This window comes from Choloepus didactylus, chromosome 12 (assembly GCF_015220235.1).
Source record: "Choloepus didactylus isolate mChoDid1 chromosome 12, mChoDid1.pri, whole genome shotgun sequence".
Classification (NCBI taxonomy): Eukaryota; Metazoa; Chordata; class Mammalia; order Pilosa; family Megalonychidae; genus Choloepus; species Choloepus didactylus.
In genome coordinates, this window is record NC_051318.1 from 93,373,591 (window position 1) to 93,401,081 (window position 27,491).

At 39.7% G+C, this 27,491-nt stretch overlaps 1 protein-coding gene across 1 annotated transcript in view; it reads left to right on the top strand.

Annotated features, from left to right (window-relative positions):
• The window catches only part of CPB2 (carboxypeptidase B2), a 64,831-nt gene that overhangs the window by 16,654 nt on the left and 20,686 nt on the right, over positions 1–27,491 (top strand). The window contains exons 2-6 of the mRNA XM_037799782.1: positions 9,030–9,105; positions 10,846–10,970; positions 16,586–16,694; positions 21,515–21,616; positions 24,424–24,528. Of these exons, the coding sequence (XP_037655710.1) occupies positions 9,030–9,105; positions 10,846–10,970; positions 16,586–16,694; positions 21,515–21,616; positions 24,424–24,528 (517 nt within the window). The remainder of the gene's footprint in view (positions 1–9,029; positions 9,106–10,845; positions 10,971–16,585; positions 16,695–21,514; positions 21,617–24,423; positions 24,529–27,491) is intronic.

Below are 27,491 nucleotides of genomic sequence, written 5' to 3' on the forward strand. Positions count from 1 at the left end.
CTGGCTTCAGTGGCTCCTCTTTGAGCTTCTGTGGGTGTGGCCTTGTTGCTCAGCTTCTCTGAGGCTCTCTGAGCTCTCTGAGTTTTTTCTGTATGTCCTTTATCTTCTTATAAAGGGCTCCAATAAGGGGATTCAGACCCAACTTGAACGAGGTGGGCCACATCTCAATTGAAATAAGCTAATCAAAAGTTTCACCTATAATGGGTCTGTACCCACAGGAATGGATTAAAAGAACATGGCCTTTTCTGGGGTACATAACAGCTTCAAACTACCGCAGGAGGTATGATGTGCAATAATTAGTACTTTTATTTTAGAGAGGATGCTCCATCCTGATCCAAATCACTAGAGCTCTAAGTGTTTCTCTGATGGAGCAGGTCTCAAATCTTTAGGATTTATCTCCCACCCTCTGGAGCACATGTGTCTTGCCAAGTCCTCCAAGGAACTTGCCACTTTTTTCTCATCTAGTCCAAGATTAACATGGTGTCAGTGATTTAGTGGACTGGGATTTCCAGATAGTCTGGTTCCCTTTGGACTATATTATAACAGATAGTGGGAAAGATAATTTAACCTAAACCAAGACTGAAGGTATATTGGTGTGTTCCAAGTAGATGTGAACTGTTTCTGATGTTTTTTTTTTCTGATAGGGATGACCAGCTCAGTGGCTGAATACCATGTATCTGGGGCTCTGTTAACCTGCCCCAGCACAGACACCAAATTTGGCACAGTATCTGCAATTGGAAGTATTACCCGGTTAAGTTTGTGATTGCCCACCGACATCTTCTAGGATCCATCTGGTTTTGTAGGAGCCAGACTGGTAGATTCAATGAAGGAACCACCATCCCTACACCTTTTAACTCTTGTGGGTGGTACTAATATCTGCTGTTTTACTCCAGGATGCATTTTATTTTTAATTTACTATTTTGCCTAGGCAGAGGGGTGAAGCAGTTTCACACGTTTCCTCTTGGCTTTCCCCCTATGGTACTCTTATGCTATAGGCAAGGAACTATTGTGGGGTTCTGCCAATCATCAAGTCTGTCCATTTCAATTATACATTTGGGGACCAGGAAATGACTGTGGATGGAGTTGTGGGCCCCATGCACCCACTATGATCTGGAGCAGGGCTAGGAACCAGATCCCCAGGTTTCAATGTCAATTTGGATCCTGAGTTCAACAGATCTCAAAATGCTTTGGTATTCCCCTTTCCCAGTGTGCGGAGTCACGCGATTAAATGGCCACAGGTCCCTTTGGAGAAGGAATGGGGGGAACTGATCCTATATCCTTTCTACGCTATTATGGGGTCTTTCCTCATGGGGATTTTGGCTCCTCCTTTAGGCGATGGATTCTGGGTCTGAGGACTAGTTTGGCTCCAGAAACTGGGCAAGGGATTGTGGCTTTTTATTGGGATAGCTATCCTCAGCCTCTCTCTCATTATCCATTTTTAATTTCCTTTGATTGTATGTATTGAACAATATGCTTATTGGCTGCTCATCCAGCTTGCCCCTAAAGATACCATATTCTCTTCACTGACTCCTCAGCTTTCTGTAGCTCAGGTCCCTCTGGCTGCCACCTTGACCTCGTTGCTTGTTAAAGTAATTGTGCCTATTTTGCTGTTGGTGGTGAAGCAGTGCCCCCTGGCTTCTGTTATTTAGGGATCTCCTCGTCTCCACTGTTACCAGGGAGCCTACTTCTGTGGTAGCATCTTCTATGTCAGCTGTTAGCGTCTACTTCCTTCTCCTCTCATGGCTTCCAGACCAACAGCTAGGGTTAAGTCACAACACAATTGGGCTATGGAAGTGTTGGGTATTAATAAAGGTAATGGGCTGTACCCCAAAGGAAGTGCACTGGCCCATGGAGCAGGATATAACATTCTACTTAGATCCTTGAGAGATGATGCTGATGTGCTACAAAGATGCTTTTGGAAGGTTGGAGAAGCCATAGCCGTACTAAGTGAACTAGAAATGTCAGAGCTTCTGTGGCAGATGGTGAACCTGGTGAAAAAGGGGATCAAACATTTCATTAAATCAGGCATGCTAGGCTGAAAACCCTACAGGCTAGAAAATAAATAAGGCCAGAAAACCTGTAGGTGATTTTGCTCCACCAATGACCTCAAGAATGTTCTTTTTATTAAAATACTAAGATATGTGCTGGTGAGAGGGTCACCAACATCACCAATAAGTTCTGTGATGACTTTTTCACAGTGAGAGTAGATTTTATATGACTATTTGCACTGGTTCAAAAAAAAAAAAAAAGTAAATAATAGGAAAAAGCATAAAATTAGGGAGAAAAACACTGACATTTTACCAACCTGTAAAACCATCATTAACTCTTTGGGGGTTATCTTTTCATGGATGTCTTTATGCATTTATATATACCCATTTGCAATTTTATAGTAGTTGGATATCATATTTCCTAACATTATTATAAAGACTTTTCTTTTAAAAGAAATCTTATTTGCTCTCCCTCCCCTTACCCATCTAATCTTTCCCTCACCACCCTCCACTCTCTAAATCAATGGTGGCAATGTGGTTCTCATTTATTCACAACTTTCTCTTGATTTTATTGTGAAAACACACAATTTTCCTTTTTTCCTAATTTATCTTTGTTATAAAAACAGGATCATGTTTCGTACAGTTCTCCACATCTTACTTCTGTCTCTTAGTACATTATGTATATCCTCCTCCCACCCCCAACTTAACTGGTGTCAATTTAATCCATTCTTTATAATGGCTACAAAACATTACAGAATATGGAGAGACAACCAGTATTCAACCATTCTGTTATTGAAAAGTACTCACATTGTTTCCAGTTGTTGTTGATATGAACGAGGCTTTAATAAATATCCTTGAACACTGGTTAGATCCCTAAGCACTGGTTTATAGTTTATGCTAAAACTGTACCAGGGATTGACATAAAATTTCCCAGTCCATGATTTCTGCGAGGCACTCTTTCCCTCTTCTAATAATCAAGTCTCCATTGACTTATTTCCAGAATTCAATCAGGTTTCCCCAAATAAAACACCATCCTCCTCCCTGCTGTCAAAGTTATTCTTATATGCCCCAAGTCATATTATGTCACTCTCCTAATTTGCAATTGCCTGATAAAGTCCAAATTTCTCAGCATGCATTTAAAACCTCTAGGGGGAGGACTAACATATCTTTCCAACCTCATTTCTGTCTAGCCACCATTTTACTTGTGCCCTTAATATCTGTATCCTTCATTTGGCAATAACCAACAGCTTGCCATTTCCCAAACAGTGTCCTTTGTCCCCTGCCTTTGTACCTCTACACGCTCATCCTTACTTAATCATTTCTTCTGTGAAGACCTTGCTAATACTGACAAACAGAAGTTATCATATAACCTGTACTGTGCAGCTAGAGCTCTTGGTACATAATTGGTTTTTTTTAAATAAAATTTTTATTTGGAATATTTTGAGATTTACAGAAATTTGCAAAGATAGTACAGAGTTCTTATATACCCCTCACTTAAGTTTCCCCTCATGTTAATATCTCACATCTTACATAGTCTATCTGTCAAAGCTAAGAAACCAACATTAGTACTTTCCTATTAATTAAACTCTAGATTTTATTTGGCTTTCACCAGTTTTTTCCATTAATGTTCTTTTCTGTTCCAGCATCCAATCACATATTGCCTAAAGTCCAGGGTCCTGAGTGCCATAGTTTCATGCATTTTTTTCTGGTTTTTCAGTTATTTCAAATGGAAGAGTAAATCTGGTCCCTGTTTCTCCGTCTTGACTGGAAGCAAAAGTGTTAAATTAGTTTCACATAAGTCAACAGAACAAGACTTTCTTTTTGATTTAAAGAGCATATATCCACATATTTCAAAGGCAATATTTGTATAAAAATAAAAGAAAAATCTCTTTCCAGTTGAAAAGTGGGCTCCCCTTTGGCAAATGCCACCAATATAGCTTAATTTAAATTTAAGTCAAATAGCTTTGTGCAGTTACTCAGAGGTATTTTCGAACACTGGCAAAGCCATTGTTGTTAGCAGATGCCACACATCCCTGCAATCCCTCAGCTCAGGCTTCCTTTCTCTCCTTATCTGAACTTTCCCCACCTGCAAAAGTGGAAGAAGAGTGGCAGGTTTGAGAAAAGTTACTAATAAACTCTTCCCTTTCTGACCAAGTGATAAGTGAAAATAAAGTAGACCCATGTTGAATTACAGTCATTTATTACCTTGGCTGTACAAGAGCCACTAAGAATTCTTCACAGCCCTAGCAAGCAAAAAAGAAACATGAAAAGTAAGAAAATAAATTCAATCAAGTGTCAACTTAAAAAAATCCATTAAAATAATTTACCACATTTAGATATTAAAGCAGAAAATTCATAGGCTCATCTCAGAAAAACCTATGATAAAATTCACACACATTTGTGATAAAAACTCATAATAACAAGGAAAAGGAAACTTCTTTAAGCTGACAAAAATCACCTACCCTACAAGCATTCTAACGGTAAAACATTAGAAGCTTTTCCTTAAAAGTGATGTATAATGTGTTTGTATCTCCGCTTCTATTCAGCATTTTACTAGAGGTCCTAGCCAACACAGTAAGACAAGGAAAAAGAGTTTTAAATATTGAAATGAAAGAAACCTGTTAATGTGTGCAGATGTTATGATTGCTTGCAAAGAAAAAGCCCCAAAATATATACATAAAAATTATCAAAATTGCCAATATAGCTGGTTAGAAAAATGAACAATCAAAAATCAATTTCATTTCTATACCTCAGCAACAAAGAATTAAGAAATGGGATACTAAACATTAGTATTTACAAAAGAATAAATAAATGTGTTAGAATAAATATAATAAGATGTGCAATATATTTACAGGTAAAATTATAAAACTTTTTTGAAAGCTACTAAAGGCAGCCTAAACAGATAGACAAATCCACTGGGTTGACAGAAAAGGAGAGTCAGAATCATAAAGATTTTAGTTCTCTCCAAATTATTAATCTATAGAGTCATTATACTTCTAATCAAAATCCAAAATTTTCATGAAATATGATGACAAGCTGATGTTTTAGATTTATGAGGAAAAGCCAAGAACCAAGCCAAAAGTTTCTTATAAAGAGGAATTGGGCAGGGGAGAAGCAGAGCAGGAGCTTGTCCCACAGGATATTAAGATTTAATATGAACTACTCACTAAGATGAGAGGTATTGGCCCAAGGATAGACAAAAAAACCAATGGAACAAAATAGAAAGCTCAGAAATAGACCACACTGTATGGTGAGGCTACTCCTTGATTATGCTATAATAAATTAACCCTGAAATATCTTTATTTAACACAACAAAGGTTTATTCCCCTCACACAAGAAGACTCACACCTGCTTCTAACTGCCTCACATCACTTGCACTCACTTCCTTTTGGGGAGAACTCAGCCACGTGGTCTCATCGCAACCAAGAGGAATGCTGGGAATTGTAGTTTTTTCTGTGTCCAGGAAGAGGAAATGAGGTGATCTCTGGAAACAGGACGGAGACTTCAAATGATGAAACTGGCATAGCAGATCCCTAGTTGTCACAGCCCAAGGGGGCTTTGCCAGTCAAAAGACCAAAGAAGACACCAAGCATTTTCTGAAATATGAACTTTATTTGGTGCTTACTCACAGGGAGGCAGAAATCAGCAGAAATCAAATGGCTTTTTTCTCACCGGGTGAGTACTGCTTTTGCAGGGAAGTTGGCAAGCAATTGAAAGAGGACAGGAAGCCAGTTAGAAAGGGTTTAAGACAAAGACATTCCTAAGGGTGGGAGAGCATGCTATGACATGGGTGTGGTGCAGGAAGGAAAGAATTATAGGATGGGGCTTTGTAAATAACCACAAGAGTGATGACACTTGGGGGCCAGGAAGCAGGTAGACTAGATTAACATTCTTGCTCTTTCATGAGACCAAGTTTCTCATCTCCTGCTTACTTCCCATCTAAAGTTACAATTTACGCTTTTTCTCTTTACTGGCTTACAAAGAAACACTAGCTGCCTAGGTCACACAGACTGCTGTGCGCCAAGGTCCTCAGGCTTATTTTGTTCAGGCCAGGGGCTTCCACCCTAGGGAAAGTATCAAAGATTCAATAAATGATGCTTCGATGAAGGAAAGAAATGCAGATTCCTTCTTTAAATTGTACACAAATAATTTCCAAATAGAATAAACACTTAAATGAGAAAGTCCAAAGAAATATAGAACATTTTTATGATACAGGTATTGAGAAAGAGCTCTGAAACATCAAGCAAAAAAGCACAAATATAAAAGGAAATGATGTCTAAAATATACCATAAAGAAAGAAAATAGACAAACTACAAATGAGTAGAAGATATTTGGAAAGCACATAACTGAAAAAGGATTAGTGTCTGGAATATAGCAAGAACATCTGCTAATCAAATTCACAAAGATACAATCTAATATAAAAATGGGCAAATGACTGGAATAAGCATATCATATAAAGGAAATATGAATGGCAAATAATTGAATGGAAATAACTCTATTACTAAATCAGAAAATTAAAGTTTAAATAACCAGATGCCATTTCACAATGACTAGATTGAAAAAGTTAAAAACTCATACAACATCAGGTGCTAGCAATTATGAGGATCAATAGAAAATCTTTTCCACTACTGGTGAAATAGAAATCAATACAGAAAGTTTGGGAAATAATTTGACACTATCCCCTTGTTCTAGTTTGCTAATGCTGCAGAATGCAAAACACCAGAGATGGACTGGCTTTTATAAAAAGGGGGTTTATTTGGCTATACAGTTACAGTCTTAAGGCCATAAAGTGTCCAAGGTAACACATCAGTAATCAAGTACCTTCACTGGAGGATGGCAAACGGCGTCCGGAAAACCTCTGTTAGCTGGGAAGGCACGTGGCTGGCGTCTGCTCCAAAGTTCTGGTTTCAAAATGGCTTTCTCCCAGGACATTCCTCTCTAGCAAGTTTGCTCTTCTTCAAAACGTCACTCACAGCTGCACTCCATCCAGTCTCTTTGAGTCAGCATGTTTTATATGGCTCCACTGATCAAGGCCCACCCTGAATGGGTGGGGTCACACCTCCATGGGAGTATCCCACCAAAGTCACCACCCACAGCTGGGTGGGGCACATTCCAAGCAAATCTAACCAGCACCAAAAGTCTGTCTCACAAGACTACATCAAAGATAATGGCGTTTGGGGGACAAAATGCATTCAAACCGGCACACCCCTGAAATTAAAAATGTGAATACTCCATAGAGAAATTCTTGCACATGTGAACTACAGTTTGGTATTTTAATACAGATGATAATCTTGGAAATACAATGCTGAGTGAAAAAATAAGATACAGAAGAATATATATAGTACTCCATTTATATGAAGTTAAATCAAGCATATTGTTTAAGAATCCAAATATGTTCACTATAACTATAAAGAAAAGCAAAGAAAAGAGCAAAAGGGAAAACTTCAGGTAGTGGGTTGAGGAGGGCACATAAGGATTGGTAAAGTTGGATTTTTTTTTAAGTGTGATGATGGGTTCACAGGTGTTCATTTTATTATGTAATAAGATGGTGTCTCAGTTTCCAGGCTGCTATGACAAATACCACACTATGGCTTGGTTTAAAAGTGAGAATTTATTGACTCATCATTTCAGAGGCCAGAAGGTTTGTTTCCTTCTTGACTCAGCAGCATTCTGGCTGGCCAGCAACCCCTAGGTTTCTCGGTGTTCTAGCACATGGTGTTCCAGTTTGCTAAAGCTTCCGGTGTGCAAATTACCAGAAATGGATTGGCTTTTCTTTATTTTTATTTATTTATTTATTTATTTATTTATTTATTTATTTTGGATTGGCTTTTACAATGGGGGTTTATTAGTTCCCAAATTTACAGTTCTATGACCATTAAATGTCCCAATTAAGGCATCAGTAGGACAATACCTTCTCTGAAGAAAGGCTGATGGCATCTGGGGCTCCTCTGTCACATGGGAAGGCACGTGGCCAGAGTCCGCTGGGCCTCTCCCAGGGTTAGCTTCTGGTTTCTGTTACTTTCTCCACAATATCTCTGGGCTTTTGTCTTAGCTTTTCTCTCTCAGCTCCTGTGCATCCTTGCTTGTTTCTCCAAGGGCATTTCTCTCTAAGCATCTGGGGGTCCTCTTTTAGCCTCCCTGGGGCAAACTACGGATTTCATCTTTTAGCTTCTCTCCTGGTTCTGGTTTCAAAGGTTGTCTCCAAAATGTCTCTGAGCATCTTCTAAGTGTCTCTGAGCATCCCCCCTGCCCTCAGAATCTCTTAAGGATTCCAGTAAACTAATTAAGACTTACCTTGAATGGGTCTTGACTCCATAGAAATAATTAAATCAAAAGGTTCCACCCACAATTGGATGGGTCACATCTCCATGGAAACAACCTAATCAAAAGATCTCACCCACAATAGGTCTGCCCCTACAAGAGTGGATTGAAAGAACATAGTCTTTTATGGGTACATAATACATTCAAACTAGCACACATGGTGATGTACTCCCCTTTCTTCTCTTCCTGATTACCACCGATTTCCTGCTTCTTGCACCTCCCCTTGGCTTTTTCTTTATAAAGTCTCCCATAATAGGATAAGACCCATCCTGCTTCAGTTGGCCACACCATAACTAAAAATATCATCTTCGAAAGGTCCTATTTACAGTGGGTTCACACTCACAGGAATGCAGTTTAAGGTTGAGAATAAGTCTAAATTGGGGTACATAATTCAATCTACTATTTAATATTTATTTACATAAATATTCTTGCATGAATCAAATACTTAATTTTTAAAATCAACACACACACAATGGAAAAGAAAGAAGTGTTCTGCACACTGAACTCCATTCCAATGAGATGTTGATTTTGCAATTGCTTTAGAGCAAAAAGAGTGAGAGAGTATATGTTCTCTTTTCCCACTTACTCTGTAGGTGAGAGTATCTTTCTTTATAATAATTTAAATTTTGGTTCCTTTCTACAATTATCCAGAAGTCAGTATAATTTATCTCATTTCCACTTTTAACCTCACCTCAAAATGCTGTTTTGTTTTTTTCCCAGTGGCCAAGTTTTGTCTGCCTGTCCTAGAACTTCTAGGCAAGTACAAATTCTGCAGAATCTTACTACAACATATGAGGTAATTTCTCCATAATTTGTCTTTATATTGGTTTTATTTTGTATAAGCATTGCCTGCCATGTTCCGTCTTTTACGTTGTCTAACTTATATGCATCTGGTATAAATTCCTCTTCTCCCAACCTTCTCCCTCTCCTCATTCACACATGATTTTATTGGTTCCCTAAATTAAACCTTCCTCATTTGTGCGACTGGCTTTTTAGCCAATTTCATAATTCTAATGGATTGAAACTGTGTGTTACAGAGATGCTATGATGACAGAAACTCACTAGAATTTTGCCTGCAAAACAATGGTTCTTAACTAGGTGGGGAAATTTATTAAAACTTTCATGCCTGGGACTTATCTCCCCCAAATGCTGAAGATAGAGAAAATTGGCAAGAGTTACAAAATATCATGGTAGGAAATTAATGGCTCCATATTTGTTAGTGAGGGTTCTCTGAGAAGCAGACACCAGGAGTGGATTAGAAGTATGAGAGATTCATGGGAGGGAATGCTTTGAAGGATAAAGAGGAGGGAGCTGGAGAAGACAGGAAGAGCCTTGAGATGTCAAGACATGTCTACCTCCTGGGAAGAGGGGAAGGAAAAATTGTGCATGAAATCAGTCAGACTGCAGTGCAGTTCCGGTGAAGGTTTGGCTGTGCAGGGAGATAAAGTCACCTGTAGAGGAGCCCCATATCCCACAGTGCTCAACCATGGGCTGGTGACAGCCCCAGGCAGTACCACCTCTGCCTCTGGAGGAGATAGAGGGGCCGCAGCTGGGATCTGAGCTGAGGGGTGCATTTTCCTGGTGTACAGGAAGTACCACTAGAGGCACTAGAGGCAGAGATTTAGAAATTTACTTCTTATTCTGCCACTTCCTAGGATGCATGAATTTAGATGTCAGCCATGAGTCTGAATTTCTTCATCTGAACATTGAAAATATAGCACCTGCCCTGTTGATGCCAAAGTGTTATTAAGATGATGACATGAGATGAGAGTGAAAGTGCTTTGAAAGAGTGCAGGAACTAGAAAAATATAAAATATTGCTGGAAGGCATGGCTCAAAAGCCATAATTAAGTTCGAGAAAAAAAAATACTGACATAATGGTAATATCAAGGACCTGGAATTTTATTAAAGAAAGCTAATGTTCAGTCAAAATTTCATTTCTCTTTTAAACGTCTGACAAAAAGATTCAGTTTTAATTACTTATATAACTGCTTATTCAGCTTTACATCAAAAGTTAACACCTTTCTGTATGCATGTTATATTTTACAATATTACAATATTTTACAATAATAGAAATGACTGAAGTTGATATTCTTTGAAATTTGCTGTCAAACTGCTTCCTATGAAAGTTATCACTGTTATGTATATGTGTTAAAGTTCACAATAAAAAATGCATTAAAAAAAGAATAAAAGGCATTAAAGAGCTAATTGGAAAAAAATAGATTCAGTTTTACAATTGGGTAATAAATATATTCATTCATTCATCATTCATTTAGTCACCCATTTTCTCACCAAATATCTATTGAGTACCTGGAATGTTTCAGTCTCTCTTTAGCAACTGGGGTTACAGAAGAGAATAAAATAAGTTTCCTGCAAAATAAATGCTTCTATTATGATGTGTGTGAGTGGGGACTGGTAGCCAGGAAGTGTCCCTTTCATGTATCTTACAGATATACTTTTATAGCTCCGGTTACAGATGAAAATGACGTAAATAACTCCATTTTTGTTCTATCATTTTTTTTCCTTTGAAACTGAAGATTGTTCTCTGGCAGCCAGTAACAGCTGAATTTATTGCGAAGAAAAAAGAAGTTCATTTCTTTGTGAATGACTCTGATGTAAGTGAGGTGAAAGCTCATCTAAATGAGAGCGCAATTCCAATCAGGTGAGCACCATTCAGTATCTATTGAGTAGCTATTATAACGACCTGGTTTGCATTTTATTAGGCAAAGGGATAATTGCTTCCTAGAAAAATTAAAATAAAATATTTACATTAAACAAGGCAACATGATCTTCTCTGAAATGGGCCTGCTGATAAGGTGAGAGTGCTGGTTCTGTGACTTTGTTTAACCTCTTGTGAACTTGGGGCCCCTTAACTCCATCTGTAGAGCCTCCTGCAGTTTCCCCCTCTGTGACTATTCTAGACCCAGACTCAGGGGAGCAAATTTGTCCTTCACTTTGGTAGGTGTGGTATCTCTTGAAAAGGCAACTGTTAAAAAGAATTTTGCTTTTGCAATTTTTCCTTCACGAGATCAGTGCATGTTCCCTTTGAAAGTTATCTCCTTTTTGCATATATGTTATATTTCACAATAAGGAAGTAACAAACTGTGGAACTGCAACCCATAGCATTCTTTGAAATTTGCTCTCTGACTACTTGTTAAATTGCACTTGGAAAGTTATCACTTCTATGTAAATATGTTATATTCCACAATTTAAAAAAATAGATCAGGTGCAGTTTCTGTCCTGAGTCCATACCCCCTTCCTTTGGTTTCTTATCCACTCTGTCCACTGCCCAGTGTCCTGCTGCTGCGCTAGCACATGCTCTCTCCTGTGTGTCAAAGGGAAACCTGTGGATAATATGCTATAATAATCGTTAATGATGCATTTTAGGTGTTTACTATCTTCCAGGCACTATGTCCAGGCTTGTTAGACATTGTATCATTTTAACCTTATTTAATCCCATAAGATGGATACCATCCCATTATGCAGATGAAAAATGGGTTCTTCTAAAGGAATTTCTCAGAGCTACCAGCTAGAAAATGGCAGAGCTAGGACTCGAACTCATACCTCTCTGATGTCAAAGCCTTGGCTCTTATTCATTGGCCTAAATAAAAGTAAAGAAATATTTGTTAATGGGATAACTAACTTTTTAATTGTCCATCCCAGGTGATACAGTACCTTAATTCAGATAAAATGCTTGCCTAGTAGCCATAAGGACCACACTCCACTTTGTCTAGTTTATGGATGGATGAGTAGAAAAATAGGGGAAGGAAACAAACAAACAGACAAAGGTACCCAGTGTTCTTTTTTACTTCAATTGCTCTTTTTCACTTTAATTATTATTCTTGTTATTTTTGGGTGTGTGCTAATGAAGGTGTCAGGGATTGATTTAGGTGATGAATGTACAACTATGTAATGGTACTGCAAACAATTGAATGTACGATTTGTTTTGTATGACTGCGTGGTATGTGAATATATCGCAATAAAATGAAGATTAAAAAAAAAATGCTTGCCTAGTTAATAGATGTGGTGCTTCTTGAGAGAAATTAAATATTTTCCCCATACCTTCCCTTTCCAAGACTTCTATTTCTCTAGTGATTTTATAGTCTTTGCCTATGCCTAGTGTACAGGCAGACCTTGGAGATACTGTGAGTTTGGTCTTGGACCATCCCAATAAAGCAAATATCACAATAAAGTAAGTCACATGAATTTTTTGGTTTCCCAGTGCATCTTAAAGTTATGTTTACACTATATTGTAGTCTATTAAGTGTGCAATAGCATTATGTCTAAAACATGTACATACCTTAATTTAAAAATACTTTATTGTTACAAATTGCTAAACATCATCTGAGCCTTCAGTGCCTCATAATCTTTTGTGGTGGAGGGTCTTATCTTGATGTTGATGGCTGCTGACTGATCAGGGTGGTGGTTGCTGAAGGTTGGGGTGGCTGCAGCAATTTTTTAAAATAAGACAACAATGAAGATTGCCACATCAATTGACTCTTCCTTTCATGAAAGATTTCTCTGTAGCATGTGATGCTGTTTGATAGTATTTTACTCACAGTAGAACTTCTATCAAAATTGGAGTCAGTTGTCTCAAAACTCTACCACTGCTTTATCAACAAAGTTGATGTAATATTCTAAATCCTTTGTTGTCATCTCAACAATATTCTTTCATGCCATCTTCACCAGGAGTAGATTCCATCTCAAGAAACCACATTCTTTACTCATCCGTAAGAAGCAACTCCTGATCTTTTCAAGTTTTATCATGAGATTGAAGCAATTCAGTCACATCTGCAGGCTCCACTTCTAATTCTAGTTCTCTTGCTACTTCCATCACATTTGTAGTTACCTCCTCCACTGAAATCTTGAACCCCTCATAGTCATCCATGAGGGTTAGAATCAGCTTTTACCAAACTCCTGATGATGTTGATATTTTGGTCTCTTCCCATGTACCATAAATGTTCTTAATGGCATCTAGAATGGTGAATCCTTTCCAGGAGGTTTTCAATTTACTTTACCCAGATTCATCAGAGGAATCACCATCTATGGAATTACAAAATGTATTTCTTCAGTAATAAGACTTGAAGGTAGAAATTACTCCTTGATCTATGGGCTGCAGAATGGATGTTGTACTAGCAGGCATGAAAACAATATTCATCTCTCTGTTCATCTCCATCAGAGCTCTTGGGTAACCAAGTGCCTTGTCAATTAGCTGTAAGATTTTGAAAGGAATCTCTTTTTTTCTGAGCAGTAAGTCTCAACAGTAGGCATAAAATATTCAGTAAACCATGTTGTGCTATCATCAGATGTGCTACCATCCAGGCTTTGTTGTTTCGTTTATAGAGCACAGGCAGAGTAGATTTAGCCTAATTCCTAAGGGCCCTAGTATTTGCAGAATGGCAAAGGAGCACTGACTTCAACTTAAAGTCACCAGTTGCACCTCACCTAACAAGACATTCAGTCTGTCCTTTGAAGCTTTGAAGCCAGGCATTAACATCTCTCTAGCTATGAAAGTCCTAGATGGCATCTTCTTCCAATACAAGGCTATTTCATCACTATTAAAAATCTGTTGCTTAAACCTGTTCTCAAATGTTCAGAAGATGATAAAGGGTAGATAGATAATTGATAGAAAGATAATAGATATAGTTGACAGAAAGGGGGGGAGGGAGAGAGGGAGAGAGGAAGGAAGGAAGGAAGAAAAGAGAAAGAAAGGTACTGCAAAGGTAGCAAAATGTAAAATTGGTAGATACGGATATCAGGGGGTGGGGGGGGGTGTTGGAGTTCTCTGTATGGGGTTTGTATTTTATTTGTAACTGTCCTATATGTTTGAAATTATTTCAAAATAAAGATTAAAAAAAAATCTGTTGCTTAGTGTAGCCGCCTTCATCAGTTTTCTTATCTAGATCTTCTGGATAACTTGCTGTGGCTTCTACATTAGCACTTGCTGCTTCACCTCACACTTTTATGACATGGAGACAGTTTCTTTCCCTAAACCTCATGAGCCAATCTCTGCTAGCTTCAAACTTTTCTTCTGCAGCCTCCTCACTTCTTTCAACCTTCATGGAATTGAAGAGTGTTAGGGCCTTGCTCTGGATTAGGCTTTGGCTTAAGGGAATGTTGTGACTGATTTGATCTTATATCCAAACTTCTAAAACTTTCTGCAGATCACTTTCTTATCATTCACGAGTTCACTTTTAATTTCCTTCAAGAACTTTTCCTGTGTATTCACAACTTGGTTAACTGTTTGGCACAAGAGGTATAATTTTAGGCCTATTTTGGCTTTCGACATGCCTTCCTCACTAAGCTTCATCATTTCCACTTTTAATTTAAAGTGAGAGACGTCAGACTCTTCCTTTCACTTGAACACTTAGAGGCCATTGTAGGATTGGTTATTAATTGGCCTAATTTCACAATTTCAATAGTGCTGTGTCTCAGGGAGCAGCAAGGCCTGAGAATAGGGAGAGAGACAGGGAGCAGCCTATCAGGCACACACAACATTTATTGATTAAGTTCACTGCCATATATGGGCATGGTTTGTGGTGCACCAAACAATTAGAATAGTAACATCAGAGATCTCTGATCACAGATCACCATAACAGATATAATAATAATAATAATAATGAAAAAGTTTGAAATATTGGAGAATTACCAAAATGTGACACAGAGGCACTAAATGTGACATGCTATTGGTAGACTTGCTCAAAGCAGGGTTGCCACAAACCTTCAATTTGTAAAAAACAAAACAAAACAAAACAAAATCTGCAAAGTGCAACAAAGCAAATTGCAGCAAAACGAGGTATGCCTGGATTGGATTCCTAGGGCTGCAATAACAAATGTGTGGTGGTTTAAAAACCAGAAATTTATTCTTTCATAGTTCTAAAGGCCAGAAGTCCCAAATCCAGGTGTCAGCAGAGTGTGCTCCCTCTGAAGACTCTAGAGTAGGATCCTTTCTTGCTTCATGCAGCTTCTGACAGCCCCAGCTTTCCTTGGCTTGTGGCCGCATCACTCCAATCTCTGCCTCTATCTTCATATGGCCTTCTGCTCTCCTCTCTGTGTGTCTCTTTTAAGGACATTTGTCATTTGATTAGGGCCCACCTACATAATCCAGGATGATTCCATCTCAAAATCCTGTATCTTAATTACATTTCAAAGATCTGTTCTCCAAATATGGTCACATTCACAGGTTCCAGAAGTTAAGATGTGGACATATCATTTGGGGGGGATGCCATTCAGCCTACCACATCCAGTGTAGGTCAAGGGTTGTCACGATGAAAAACAAAAAGGCTTTTTGCAATTCCTTGGTCTTTGTTCTGGTTTGCTAAAGCTGCCAGAAATGCAATAGACCAGAAATGGATTGGCTTTTACAATGGGGGTTTATTAGTCCACAAATTTACAGATCGAAGGCCATGAAAATGTCCAAATTAAGGCATCAAGAGGTAGATACCTTCTCTGCGGAAAGGCTGATGGTGCCCAGAACACCTCTGTCAGCTGGGAAGGCACATGGCTGGCATCTGCTGGTCCTTTACTCCCGGCTTGCATTGCTTTCAGCTTCTGATTCCAGTGGCTTTCTCTTTAAACATCTGTGGGTTCTCACTTAGCTTCTCTGGAGCAAACTCTGGGCTTCATCTCTTAGCTTAGCATCTCCAAACGTCTGGTTTCAACGGCAGCCTCCAAAATATCTCTGGGCATTTTCTTTCTAAGTGTCTTTCAGCTTTCTTCGAAATGTCTCTGCCTTTTATCCTCTCATAGAGGATGCCAGTAAACTAATCCAGACCCACCTTGAATGGGCGGGGTCACATCTCCATGGAAACAACCTAATCAAAAGATGCCACCCACAATAGGTCTGCTTTAAAGAATATAACGTTTTATGGAATACATTACAGATTCAAACCAGCACAGTTCTTAACTGAAAACAGAATCATGCATTATTACCCTGCATTGAAGAAAAGTATCCATTAACCTATATGTTTGTATGAGAGACACTAAAGAATCCTAATAGAAAAAATGTTGCTGATGGTGGAGAAAGGATGAGCTTTTGGAAAACCTGAAAACATACCCCATAGGAACTACTTTCTCTCTAGTGCTTTATGTAGGCTCTATTGAAAAGGACTGTCAGCTTTCAACAATGTACTTTTGTTGCTTCTACCTTGAGGGACTCTTGCTTTGTTTGATTTCGTAGTGATCTTCCCCCATGCCTGCCTGCCGTGCCTGCAGTGGGCCATGGGGGAGGATGAGAGCCTGGTAGCCATCAGCTCATCCCCTGTTTTCATCGCCTAGAGTCCTGCTGAGTGATGTTGAAGATCTTATTCAGCAGCAGACGGCCAATGACCTGATCAGCCCCCGGGCTTCCTCGTCCTACTATGAGCAGTATCACTCACTAAATGAAGTAAGTCGCCACACTTCTATCCAAATCTTCCATTTTCATTTAACCAGCACTGTCATTTCAACCATAGGAAATTATTTTCAGGAATGATAATTGGTGAATGAAAGTAAAAAGAAAATCACAATTACATTTTTTATACAGTGGTAACTCATTTTTTATTTTTGCAGATATCTTTCCGGGAAAGACTGCATCATATTTGGTAAACTGCCTCTAAGGAGGCTGTTTTTCTACAGCTAAAAGTATCTTTAGCTGCTGGGAGTAGGCACAATAAGCAATAAAGAATGGGGTCTTCTTACTGAAAGTGCTACAAAAAAATTAACAATACAATTAATTATGTCTCTTTGCACCATTGCCCTGGTTTTACTCTGACTGAGTAATTGTCAGATTACCTCACAGAATTGAAGGAATTTAATCACTGATGTTTAACCTACTATGAGTAAATGCATTTTTCCCCTTTAGAGGAGTCTACTTGAAATAATAATAACAATAATAAAAATGTCTGCCTTTTAATCTTTGAAAAATTGGATTTTATTTCTATCAATACTTACTGGTTATAGCTTTTCTAGAGGGAACCTGAGCAAGGTGCTCAGCTGGCCTTAGTAAGCTTCCACGTAATTTGGCAAATGCCTGTTCTGAGATGCTGTGACAAATACTACGCAACTGCTTGATTTAAACAGTGGGAATTCACTGGCTCACAGTTTTGAGGCTAGAAGTTTAAAATTAAGACATCAGCAAGGTGAGGCTTTCTCCCCAAAGTCTGAAACATACTGGTGCTGGCTCACCAGCTATCCTTAGAATTCTATGGCTTTCCCGTCACATGGCAAAGCCCTCTCCTTTCTCTTTCAGGTGTCCCCGGACTTCCAGCTTCTCCCTGAGAATTTCTCTCACTATGTCTGAATTTCTTCTGCTTATAAAAGATTCCAGAAACCCAGACTAAGACCCACCCTTATTCAGTTGGGCCACACCTTAATTTAAAATAACATCTTCAAAAGATCTTATCTACAATGAGTTTACACCTATAGTAATGTGAATTAAGATTATGTCTAAATTGGGGTACATAATTTGAACTATCATAAAGTCATTTCTCTGATATGTGTTAGTTGAAAAGGGTAACTCTCTGGAGGACTTTCTCTTGCATACCCCAAGTATACCTCTAATATACCCCAAGTGATAGAAACCTCTTGATGTCTTTGTTCCTTTATAGGAGAATGCTGTTTTATTGCCTTATATGTGTGTTTTTATAATCTTTGACAGGGTGCCCAGAAACTGTTTGCAGCTGTAGCCATGTTTTTAAGACATCTAAGACTTATGCGATAAAAATAAATTTTCTATTTAATCTTCAGGGGCATCTGTTCTTTTCTAGTTAGTTGAACGAGAATCTGTCTGCTTCTTGAATGGATGTGCCTGGCTGATTGATGTGGGTTTCTAAAAATTGCTTTCCCCTCCTTGATCTCTCCTACACTGCCACTGTCTACTCCACCTAGACCACTCCAACATCTTTCACCCACACTGTGTGAGCAAAATTGAGAGGCTAGGTTTCACTTCTGTGTTAAGTGTGTGTGTATGTGTTTGTATGTGTGTGGGGGGGGCTGGATGCCTTAAACAGAAGTATTTTAAAATACTTTAAAATTATTTTTAAAAAGTTATGTTTTCCTACCCTATCTCCAGGATAGGGTTGGAAAGACATGGGAGGAAAAGGAAAGTATGTGACATTCCAGACAAGATTTTGAGAGGTCTCCACCCTGCCCAACCATCCCCCAATCCTTTCTAAGAAGTTCATAGGAGCCCTGGCAATCTCCACTCAGGAATTTCAGTGAAGTCCTTCCCTCTTCTTCAGGACTGCACTGCTTCTGAGGCCATCTCTCAAGGAGCTCTCCATCAGCACTGATCTCAAGATCTGGTGGGCAGGAGGGGCTATTGTCATTGTGTCACACCAGGGAGTTTAAGTAACCCACCTCAGAAAGAAAGAAACAAATCACTATAAAGTACTTCTTACAATAAGTACAGAAAAAAGAGAGTCCTTCAAAGGATGCTACCTTCACTACTCCCAGTTAGATTGTGACATGAGTAAAGTTTGTCTGAAAGTTGCCTTCATACTACAGCACAGCCTCCCCTGTCAGAGGAAATCTGAACCATCAGTGATGTAACATTAATTTAATGAGGTAGTTCTCTCAGACATATTCATGCCCTAGTAGAGTGACGCAGGAAATGGAGTCCCGATGAGGAAATGCCTGGTGGTTAAATTTCAGACACCACCGACACTGAAAGGGTAGGTTTTGGGCTACAGATGGGCCACCAGGAGCCCCTTAATTCCCAGTCTGGGGACAACCACTTACACATATCACTCATCCTAGTCATGTTACTCCGAAGGCTCCGGGGTAAATGGTGATATGGTTCCCACTGGCTGGAACTGCTATTTGAAGCTACCTCTAGAAAAGTTCTCAGAGGTAAGGCCAATAGTTGGTCGTTCCCATTTCAGAAGGTATTTGAGGTTAAGTGTGGACCCCTGGAAAGTTCCAGCAAGCCCAGATCAAAGGAGACTTACATGCCTGTTTTGAATTCGTAAGCCTCAGGTCAGCCCCAGATCTTATTTTTGCTGTCTTCTTTCCACTATAATTGTTTTTGTGTGTGCAACTTTGCAGATATTGTTTATTTTATTTGTTTAATTTGGTTTTTATTGAGATATATTCACATACCATAAATCACCCAAAGTGTACAATCAATTGTTCACAGTACCATTCATCACCATAATTAATTTTTGAACATTTTCATTATTGAAAAAAAAAATAAAATAAGATTAAAAATTAAACATCTCATCTCTCCTATCCCTCCCTATTATTCATTTACTTTTTGTTCCCATTTTTCTACTCATCTGTCCATACACTGGATAAATGGAGTGTGATCTACAAGGTTTTCATAATCACATGGCCACACATTCATTATAATTTTGAAAGAACCACTGGTCCTGCACCCAAGAGTGAGATCCTGAATGAAGCTACTTCTTGGGTACAGGGGAAATTTCCTTTGCTCCAGATTGTCCTTTCCTTTACTCTTGTCATTCCATAGACCCCACTGTGCTTGCACAGGTGTCTAGTGGAAAATATGGTTTTTCCATTGATCCTGTGCACAGACAGTGCCCCAGGGCCCAGTCTTGAAAAGTGAATGTTGCAAGGATTTTGACACTAACTACCCGGAGTCTGGCCAAACTTCACCGGTTAAGAGCACAGTTCCCCCAAGACTGACTTCATTGCAGTTACCAGCTGAAGTTTGGGGGTTCCCAGGGCGCCCTAACTTCTGACCAACTGACCAAACTATCCTCTCAGGTTTGATAATTCATTAGAGTGACTCACGGAATACTTATGATTACAGTTTTATTATGTTAAAAGAAAAACTTTTCATGCAATTTAGGATCTCACAGCCTTACGGAATGACTCATGAATCAGGCAGTATCCCATTCTGTGGAAAGGGTGGAATGGTGGACCTTATATAAGGCTAACACTTTTTGGAAGCAAGTGAGGAAATGTTCTGATTGGTTGACATTTCCATTTTACATTGTTGGGGAGGGGTCTCACAAATTGGGCAGCAGATATTCATTGATTAGTGTAGTATGCTTGTCCAATCTGATAAACTGTCTCTACTGGACTGTAACTGGTTTATCACCAGGTATTGCTTATCTGCTTAACCTTCTAAGATGTGTCCCATTTTCTAAGAAAGTGCTTGCAGGTCAATTGATTTTGTCTTCTGGAAATTCCCTTCTGTAAAGTGGTCCCTCCTAGCAATGCCCAATGCAGGTGACCGTTTCATTTTACTTAAATACTATAACAAAAAGTCTACAAATCAGAACTAGTCAAAAGAAAAGGCACATAGGGAGAGGTCTGGGAGGACCCCCCAATGAGAATCTCCAAGTCTTCTCCCCGTGGAATCAGGATACATCATCCTCCCAGTACATCGATGTGTATTACCAACCAGGGTAGCTCAACCAAGCTTTGGTTCCAGTGTTTTTATTGGGGGTTCATTACATAGGCATGATCGATTGTATCATTGGCCACATGACTGAACTCAATCTCCAGCCCTTCTCCCTCCCTGGAGATCAGGCTGATTCACCATGGCTCAGTCCCTAACCTCTAATCACATAACTGGTCTTTCTGGCATGGTCAGCCCCACCCTAAATAGTCATCTAGTTAGCACCATCTATCTAGTCATCTAGCTAGCACTATCTTTATAAGGTCCCACCATGAGTCTTCAGTCTTCGTTGGCATAAACTAACTCCTGCAGACCAGGGGCCCATTGGAATAACAAAGACCCTCCTATCAATTAAGAAATTCCGAGGATTTATAGGCTACTTCCCAGGAACCAGGAGCAAAGACAAACCAAATTCTTTATTACACAGGAATATGTGTGTGTGTGTGCGTGTGTGTTGTGTGTGTGTGTGTGTGTGTGTACTTAATGTTCCTTATAAAAGATAAACCTTTAATGTATGGCAAAGAGTTTATCCCACACAGAGGCAGGGGTTCAGTATGACAAGCCTTTAGAAATAACTTTCAGGAAGCATACTTTAAGATGCACTTTTCCTACTGTGTCGAAAGTTTCTTAGTATTTTTGCAGTTTTTCTCTAAACTTTTACCCTTGTCAAAATGTTAACTTTATTGATTTTCCTAAAGAGCAACAGAACAGCCCTGCCCCAAGTGTCTTGGTTCCTCATTGCTTTCACATACAAAGGTTTTAGAGGAACCTCCTTCTCTTGAAGAAATTGCTTGCTTCCTTTGGCCAGTGAAATGCTTCAGACTTGCTCTGTGACCAGCTGCTGGTTTCCGTTTTGACAGATCTATTCTTGGATAGAAGTTATAACTGAGGGGCATCCCGAAATGGTTGAAAAAATCCACATCGGATCCTCATATGAGAAGCATCCACTTTATGTTCTAAAGGTATGTTGTGGGGAGGTCATTGACCTTTCAACTTAGTTGGGGGAGGTAATTCTCCAGGGTTGCTTGCTATAATTTGGATTTTTTGGGGTTCCGGAAATATTTTTATTACAAGTGTTCCTTAACTTTAATATCCAACTTTTTCCTTTTATAATGCGGCATTGGTATAAGAGTGGACACCCCAGTTCTAGAATCAACTCTGCCCTGTTTAAGTGATAACAGACAAGCCACTCAACTTTCCTGGGCTTCAGGAGCCACAGTTATAAAATGAGGGAACTGGTCTGGATTATTTTCCAAGTTTCTGTGTGTATTTACACCACTACCACCTCAGACTAGATTACTTAAGCAGGCGTGCTCACACACACACACACACACACACACACACACACACACAAAACAAAGAGGACTCTGCTATTGGACAAACACTGGTGTGACTTTCAGAACCAAAGAAAAGGCAGGAATCTGAAGAAGGAATCAAGACAATGCTGGGGACTTTGGCTCTATGACTCCTACGATGAATTCTGCTCCAACCCCCATCAACTGGGTTATCTTTTCAGCTGCAAAATCACAGCTTGACATACCTTGGATTAAATGTCTCTTCTCTTGGATAAATTGGCCCCAGTAAAGATCAGTGAATATAGCCACTGGAAGAGTTTGGAGGAGGCAGGAAGCCATTCCAATTTTTGCCCTTACAGTTTCTACTTCTGCAGTTCTGTTACTTACCATTCTCTTCCCTGAAAAGAAAATTAAAAAGAAGCTCTGGGGAATATTTTCATCACTATAAAAATGTATTTGATATAGTAACACGATTTATACATAGTTTCCCAGTATTATCTGGATTGTGGTAGGTGAGCCTCTTCTGTCATCCAAAGACAAAATTTGAGTGAGGACTTGTCTCTGACAAGAACTTGCAGTGGAAACTCAAAGCAGGCATATGAAGCTTTGGGTCTCCTTAGCAGCTGAGTTGGTCCATCAGATCATGGTGTACCCACCCTTGACATCTGCTTTCAGCCATATTGCATGCAGTCATTAGAACATGTGTTTCTGAGACCTACTAGTACATGGTGGTGAACCCTGCTTCCTCAATGCTTTAGCCCAATTCTTGTTTGACCATGGTTGTCCATATATTAGCTATCTGGGCTTCTTCCGTCTGTCCATTGTCAGTGCCTGTGCCAAGAGGGTTTGCTCAGCACAGTTAGACAGAGGTCAAGTAAGTCAACTAAACCCAGACTACTCTGGATTTGATTTGAAATTGAGTAGATTAACCAGCCAGGTAGTTGCTCCTCTTTGGCAGTCAATTTGACCCTTAGTGGCAAATGCCATTTGGCTTTCCCACTTGCCTTCTTGGATATTGCTAGCTCCAGGTTAGGAAAAAACTTTCCAGAGAGGTATAGATGGGAATCTAAATATCTAACTTTCTTTTTCTTGTTTTGGAATTGCAACTCCACACATTTGTTTGTTTTACAACATTCTTCTCCATTCACCCCCATTGCCTAAGATTGTTTTGTAACTATTTTAAGAGCAAATGAATTATGATTAACTTTGTTTAGAGGTTGTTTTGGGGAATTATTCTAAAGACATCAAAGGTTATCACTGAGGAAAGGTGGAGAATTCGTATTCCAGAGAGGTGGCAGCTTCATGCTATGAACCAGAACAAGGCCACTTGTTTTGTCCTTGGATCTGTTGATAATGCATTTGTGCAAAGTTGGATGTGTGTGTTTTTGTGTGTGAAATAGGGAAATTGTCTACACATAAAAAGTATGCACCCTGAGGAAAATGGTGAGGGAATCCAAGTAGATCTTTGGTATCACTGGCTTCCATTTTCCAAGCCTTTCTCTTGTCCTGCTGTGCCTCCATGCCCCCCACAAAAGGCCACCCACCCAGCAAACACCCATTTACCTCTCCCGAAGTGTGAAAATACAAGTGTAGTATCAGTTTTCTGGTCTCTACTTCTCCATGTCCACATTCAGCTTTGGTATGGCGAGGTATTCTGGTTTGCTTATGCTGCCTTATGGATTGGCTTTTATAAAGGGGGTTTATTTGGTTACAAAGTTACAGTCTTAAGGCCATAAAGTGTCCAAGGTAAGTCATCAACAATTGGGTACCTTCACTGGCAAATAGCCAATGGTGTCCGGAAAACCTCTGTTAGCTGGGAAGGCATGTGGCGGGCATCTGCTTGCTCTCAGGTTGTGTTTCAAAATGGCAGTCTCCAAAATGTCAGTGTCAGCTTCCAACGGCCATCTTCAAAATGTGTCTGTCAGCTGCAGCTACTCTAAAATTAGCTCCAATGCTTTCTTCAAAGTGTCCCTCTTGGCTGTAGCAAACTTGCTCCTTCTGTCTGAGCTTATATAGTGCTCTAGGAAACTAATCAAGGCCCACCCTGAATGGGCAGGGCCACACCTCCATGGAAATTGTCCAATCAGAGTTATTACCTACAGTTGGGTAGGTCACATCTCCATGGAAACGCTCAATCAAAGAACTACAATCTAATCAACACTAAATACGTCTGCCCCCAAAAGATTGCATCAAAGAACATGGCATTTGGAGGGACATAATACATCCAAACCAGCACACTAGTTAATTGTGGGGGGCTAAAAAGAACCTGAAACTAAGAGTTCTGATTTCAGACCTCAGCCCTGGCTCAGTGTGACCTTAGCTAGTATCCCACAAGCTCACCAGCTTTTAAATTTCCCTTGAGAATGGAGAAGACAATGCATATTGCATAGATTTGTAGAAAGGATTAAACAGAAGGTATTATCCTAAGGCTTATTGTTATTGCTTTTGCCAGCTTTTTTGTTTTCTTTGAGCAGATTTCTAGAAAAGAACAAAGAGCCAAAAATGCCATGTGGATTGACTGTGGGATCCATGCAAGGGAATGGATTTCTCCTGCTTTCTGCTTGTGGTTCGTAGGCCACGTGAGTATTCACATTCCTTTAAGATACTGTCTCCCAATATGCGGCCAAGGCCACTTGTAGTCAAATCAACTAAAATGCATTTTCCCAGGTCACATCCTAGAATTCTTGACTCAAAATCCCTGAAGGTCAGGCTTGGGAATCTGCAATTTTCACAAGCTCCCCAAGTGACTGTTACACATGTAACCATAACTGCAAGCATTTAAATCTCCATAAAGATTGTTGACCTTTTCCTTCCTACATTTCTGCCTGGGGCTGAACATATGCTGGTCATAATATGTTTACCAAGTAGAAAAAAGAAGTGAAGGAAGTATCTAAGTGGGAGCCTAATTAATTCCTTTTTCTTTTTGTTTGAATCATCCGGACTTCTTTTGTCACCATCTACCTCTGGAAATTAAACATAAAGCACATCAGAGAGTAGAACATATTTTCCCACATTGTAATAGGGGATTTTGTCCCTGAAGAAAGGTTTGACATAAAAAAGAAAATCCATTTTTAAGACAAATAATATGCCATAAAAGTAAAATATACAATGACTATAAATCCCTATAATAAATGAAAACAGTAAAAATTATGATTCAAATCCTATAATATGGGCATATATTTCTCATGTACTGATTTATACAAAGAACCGTTGCTACAGGAAAAATAACTCAAAACATGTGGCCTTCCAGTAACAGCTATTATTGCCTTTGTATTCACAGCTACACAATAACACAAAATAGATGAATTTGGAAATTGAGATATTGCCACTTAGATAGACCTGTCTTAACAAATGAGGTACTTCAAAGGTGACAATATTTCTGTTTCTGCTGGGTCTTGACAGATGCAGCATCCCTGCCCACTTGCACTGCCTTACCTTCCTCCCGTCTCCAGCGGTGGAAGCTGCAGTACCCCTGAGCTTGCTGCACAGTTCCCAGTTGATACTGGTACTCCCGAGACCAAATGAGGACGTTCCCACTAAGCAGAGCCTTGGTACATCCCAGTCATTTTGATGATCTGAAACCTTCCCCAAGGTGGAGGGTTTTATTCATTTCAGATAATGATTGGGAGCAGTAGTTAGCAGGAAGACAAAGGTGTAAAGCAAGAGAGAAAGGGCATTTCGTTTTCATTCCATCCGTGAACCTGAAAAGGGCTAGAGAGATTCCAATTCATATCGACTCTAATTCATATTGATGAAGTTGTCTCTAATTGCTGTCCTTTTCAACCTGCCACCTCTTCCTGGCTATAACACATCCACCCTCCACCCAACCCATTTGCTGACTCTGTAAGATTAAATGATTTATTCCACAAATCTTTCTATACTGCCTCTGAGTTTCCAGAGTCTGGAGATACAATGGTGAACAAGAATCAGCTCAAGGACCTTGCAGTCTAGTATTCTGCACTGCAGAGTGGATCTGTTTTTTATAGCCCAAGTTTACTTAATCAATGGGCTCTTTCTGATGAGCATTTAAGGAGCTCCATCCTTGCCTGCTTAAAGCTCATCCAGATCAGCTGACTTTCATAATGGTTCAAACCACTGTAGGTGGAAAAAATAAGACAAAATATTAACTTTTTAAAATACCCAACAAATCTGTGGGGGTAGATGTTTATATTTTAAAATGAAAGCATCCAAAAGTGAATCAATGTCTTAGACATTAAGTCTCTCCTCCATTCTATAACCCCATAAGGGTTTCGAAAATCTTAAGATCCAGTCTCAGCTAGGGAACCTACAGTCAATTAGGGAAGCTCGAGGCCAGTCAGTTCTCTCTTTGCCTCACACTCATTTCCCCTCTGTCCAAGGCACATTTAGATACCTTTTATCTCGGCAAAGGCAGACGCCACCTGACTTGTGCACGTCACCCAGGCTACCACCCAGCTCAGGCACATCGGAGGAGCTCAATGGACATACATTGTCCATCATACCTCACTTAGCACTTTCTCCTCCAACTGGCTTTTCTCACCACTAACCTGCCTCTGAACCTCTGACCCAGAGAATTGTGCTTGAAGCTGGTGCTCTACAATCTTAGGACCTTCACAGAACTCTCTGCTCCTTACCTTCACTGACACGTTAAGGAGACTGCTTCACAGTAGCTTTCATCAAGGAGAAGGGCTCCTCTTTCTTTCTCATGCCTGTGTGCCAAGGGGCCAGGAAAAGGGGATCACTGTTCTGTCCTAAAATTGCCAATGCTCTCCCTCTTCCCCAAAACTCATATAATCTGGTTGCATCACACTACCTTTTCTTACTGCTGTCATTTAGTGGTATTTAATTTAATTCCCTGGTATCTGGCTCATGGTTCTTTATTTCGCTCCAACACTTGCCATCATTCTCAGTGAATTCAAATCCACAGGTGAGATCCACTTAACAACCCATCTTCTCAGCTCCATGATCACTGCTCTGCAAACCTCACCTCACCTCTGCATTAGCGAATCTCTCCCATGGCCGTCCTCTGGAGCTCAGAATCAGTGTTCTCTCTGCTCCTAGATCCAGACTAGGGCTGTGAACAGCCCATAGATCACAACAAGGGAGGAGCGGAGCCACCAATAACCTAACTTCTTAATTTCCTCTCCTTCCTCTTCTTTCATTCCTCATACATGCACAATTTTTCTTCCTTCCTTCCTTCTTTCCTCTACCCCATCCCCTCCCCCTTCCCCTCTCCCTCCCCCTCTCCCCCCCCCCCCCTTTCCCCTTTCCCCTCAAGTGGAGGTCTAGTTCCTAGGTATATCCACTTCCTTCCAATTTATTGGCCCTTCCTTCCCTAAATAGTCAGGGTCTCATGATGAAACACCCACTCACCTGGACCCTCAGGTTTTGCCCTTGACCCGCCCTTCAGGAGTTCAAACCACAAGTATCCCCAAAGAATAAGCCCCTCTTATTCTGAGTTATCTTGTACATCCTGCTATTATTTATCATCATACTCCTAATATTGAACTGCTGCTCCTTCCTTTCCAATGTATCACAAATTAGCATTTTTTAAATTAGAGAA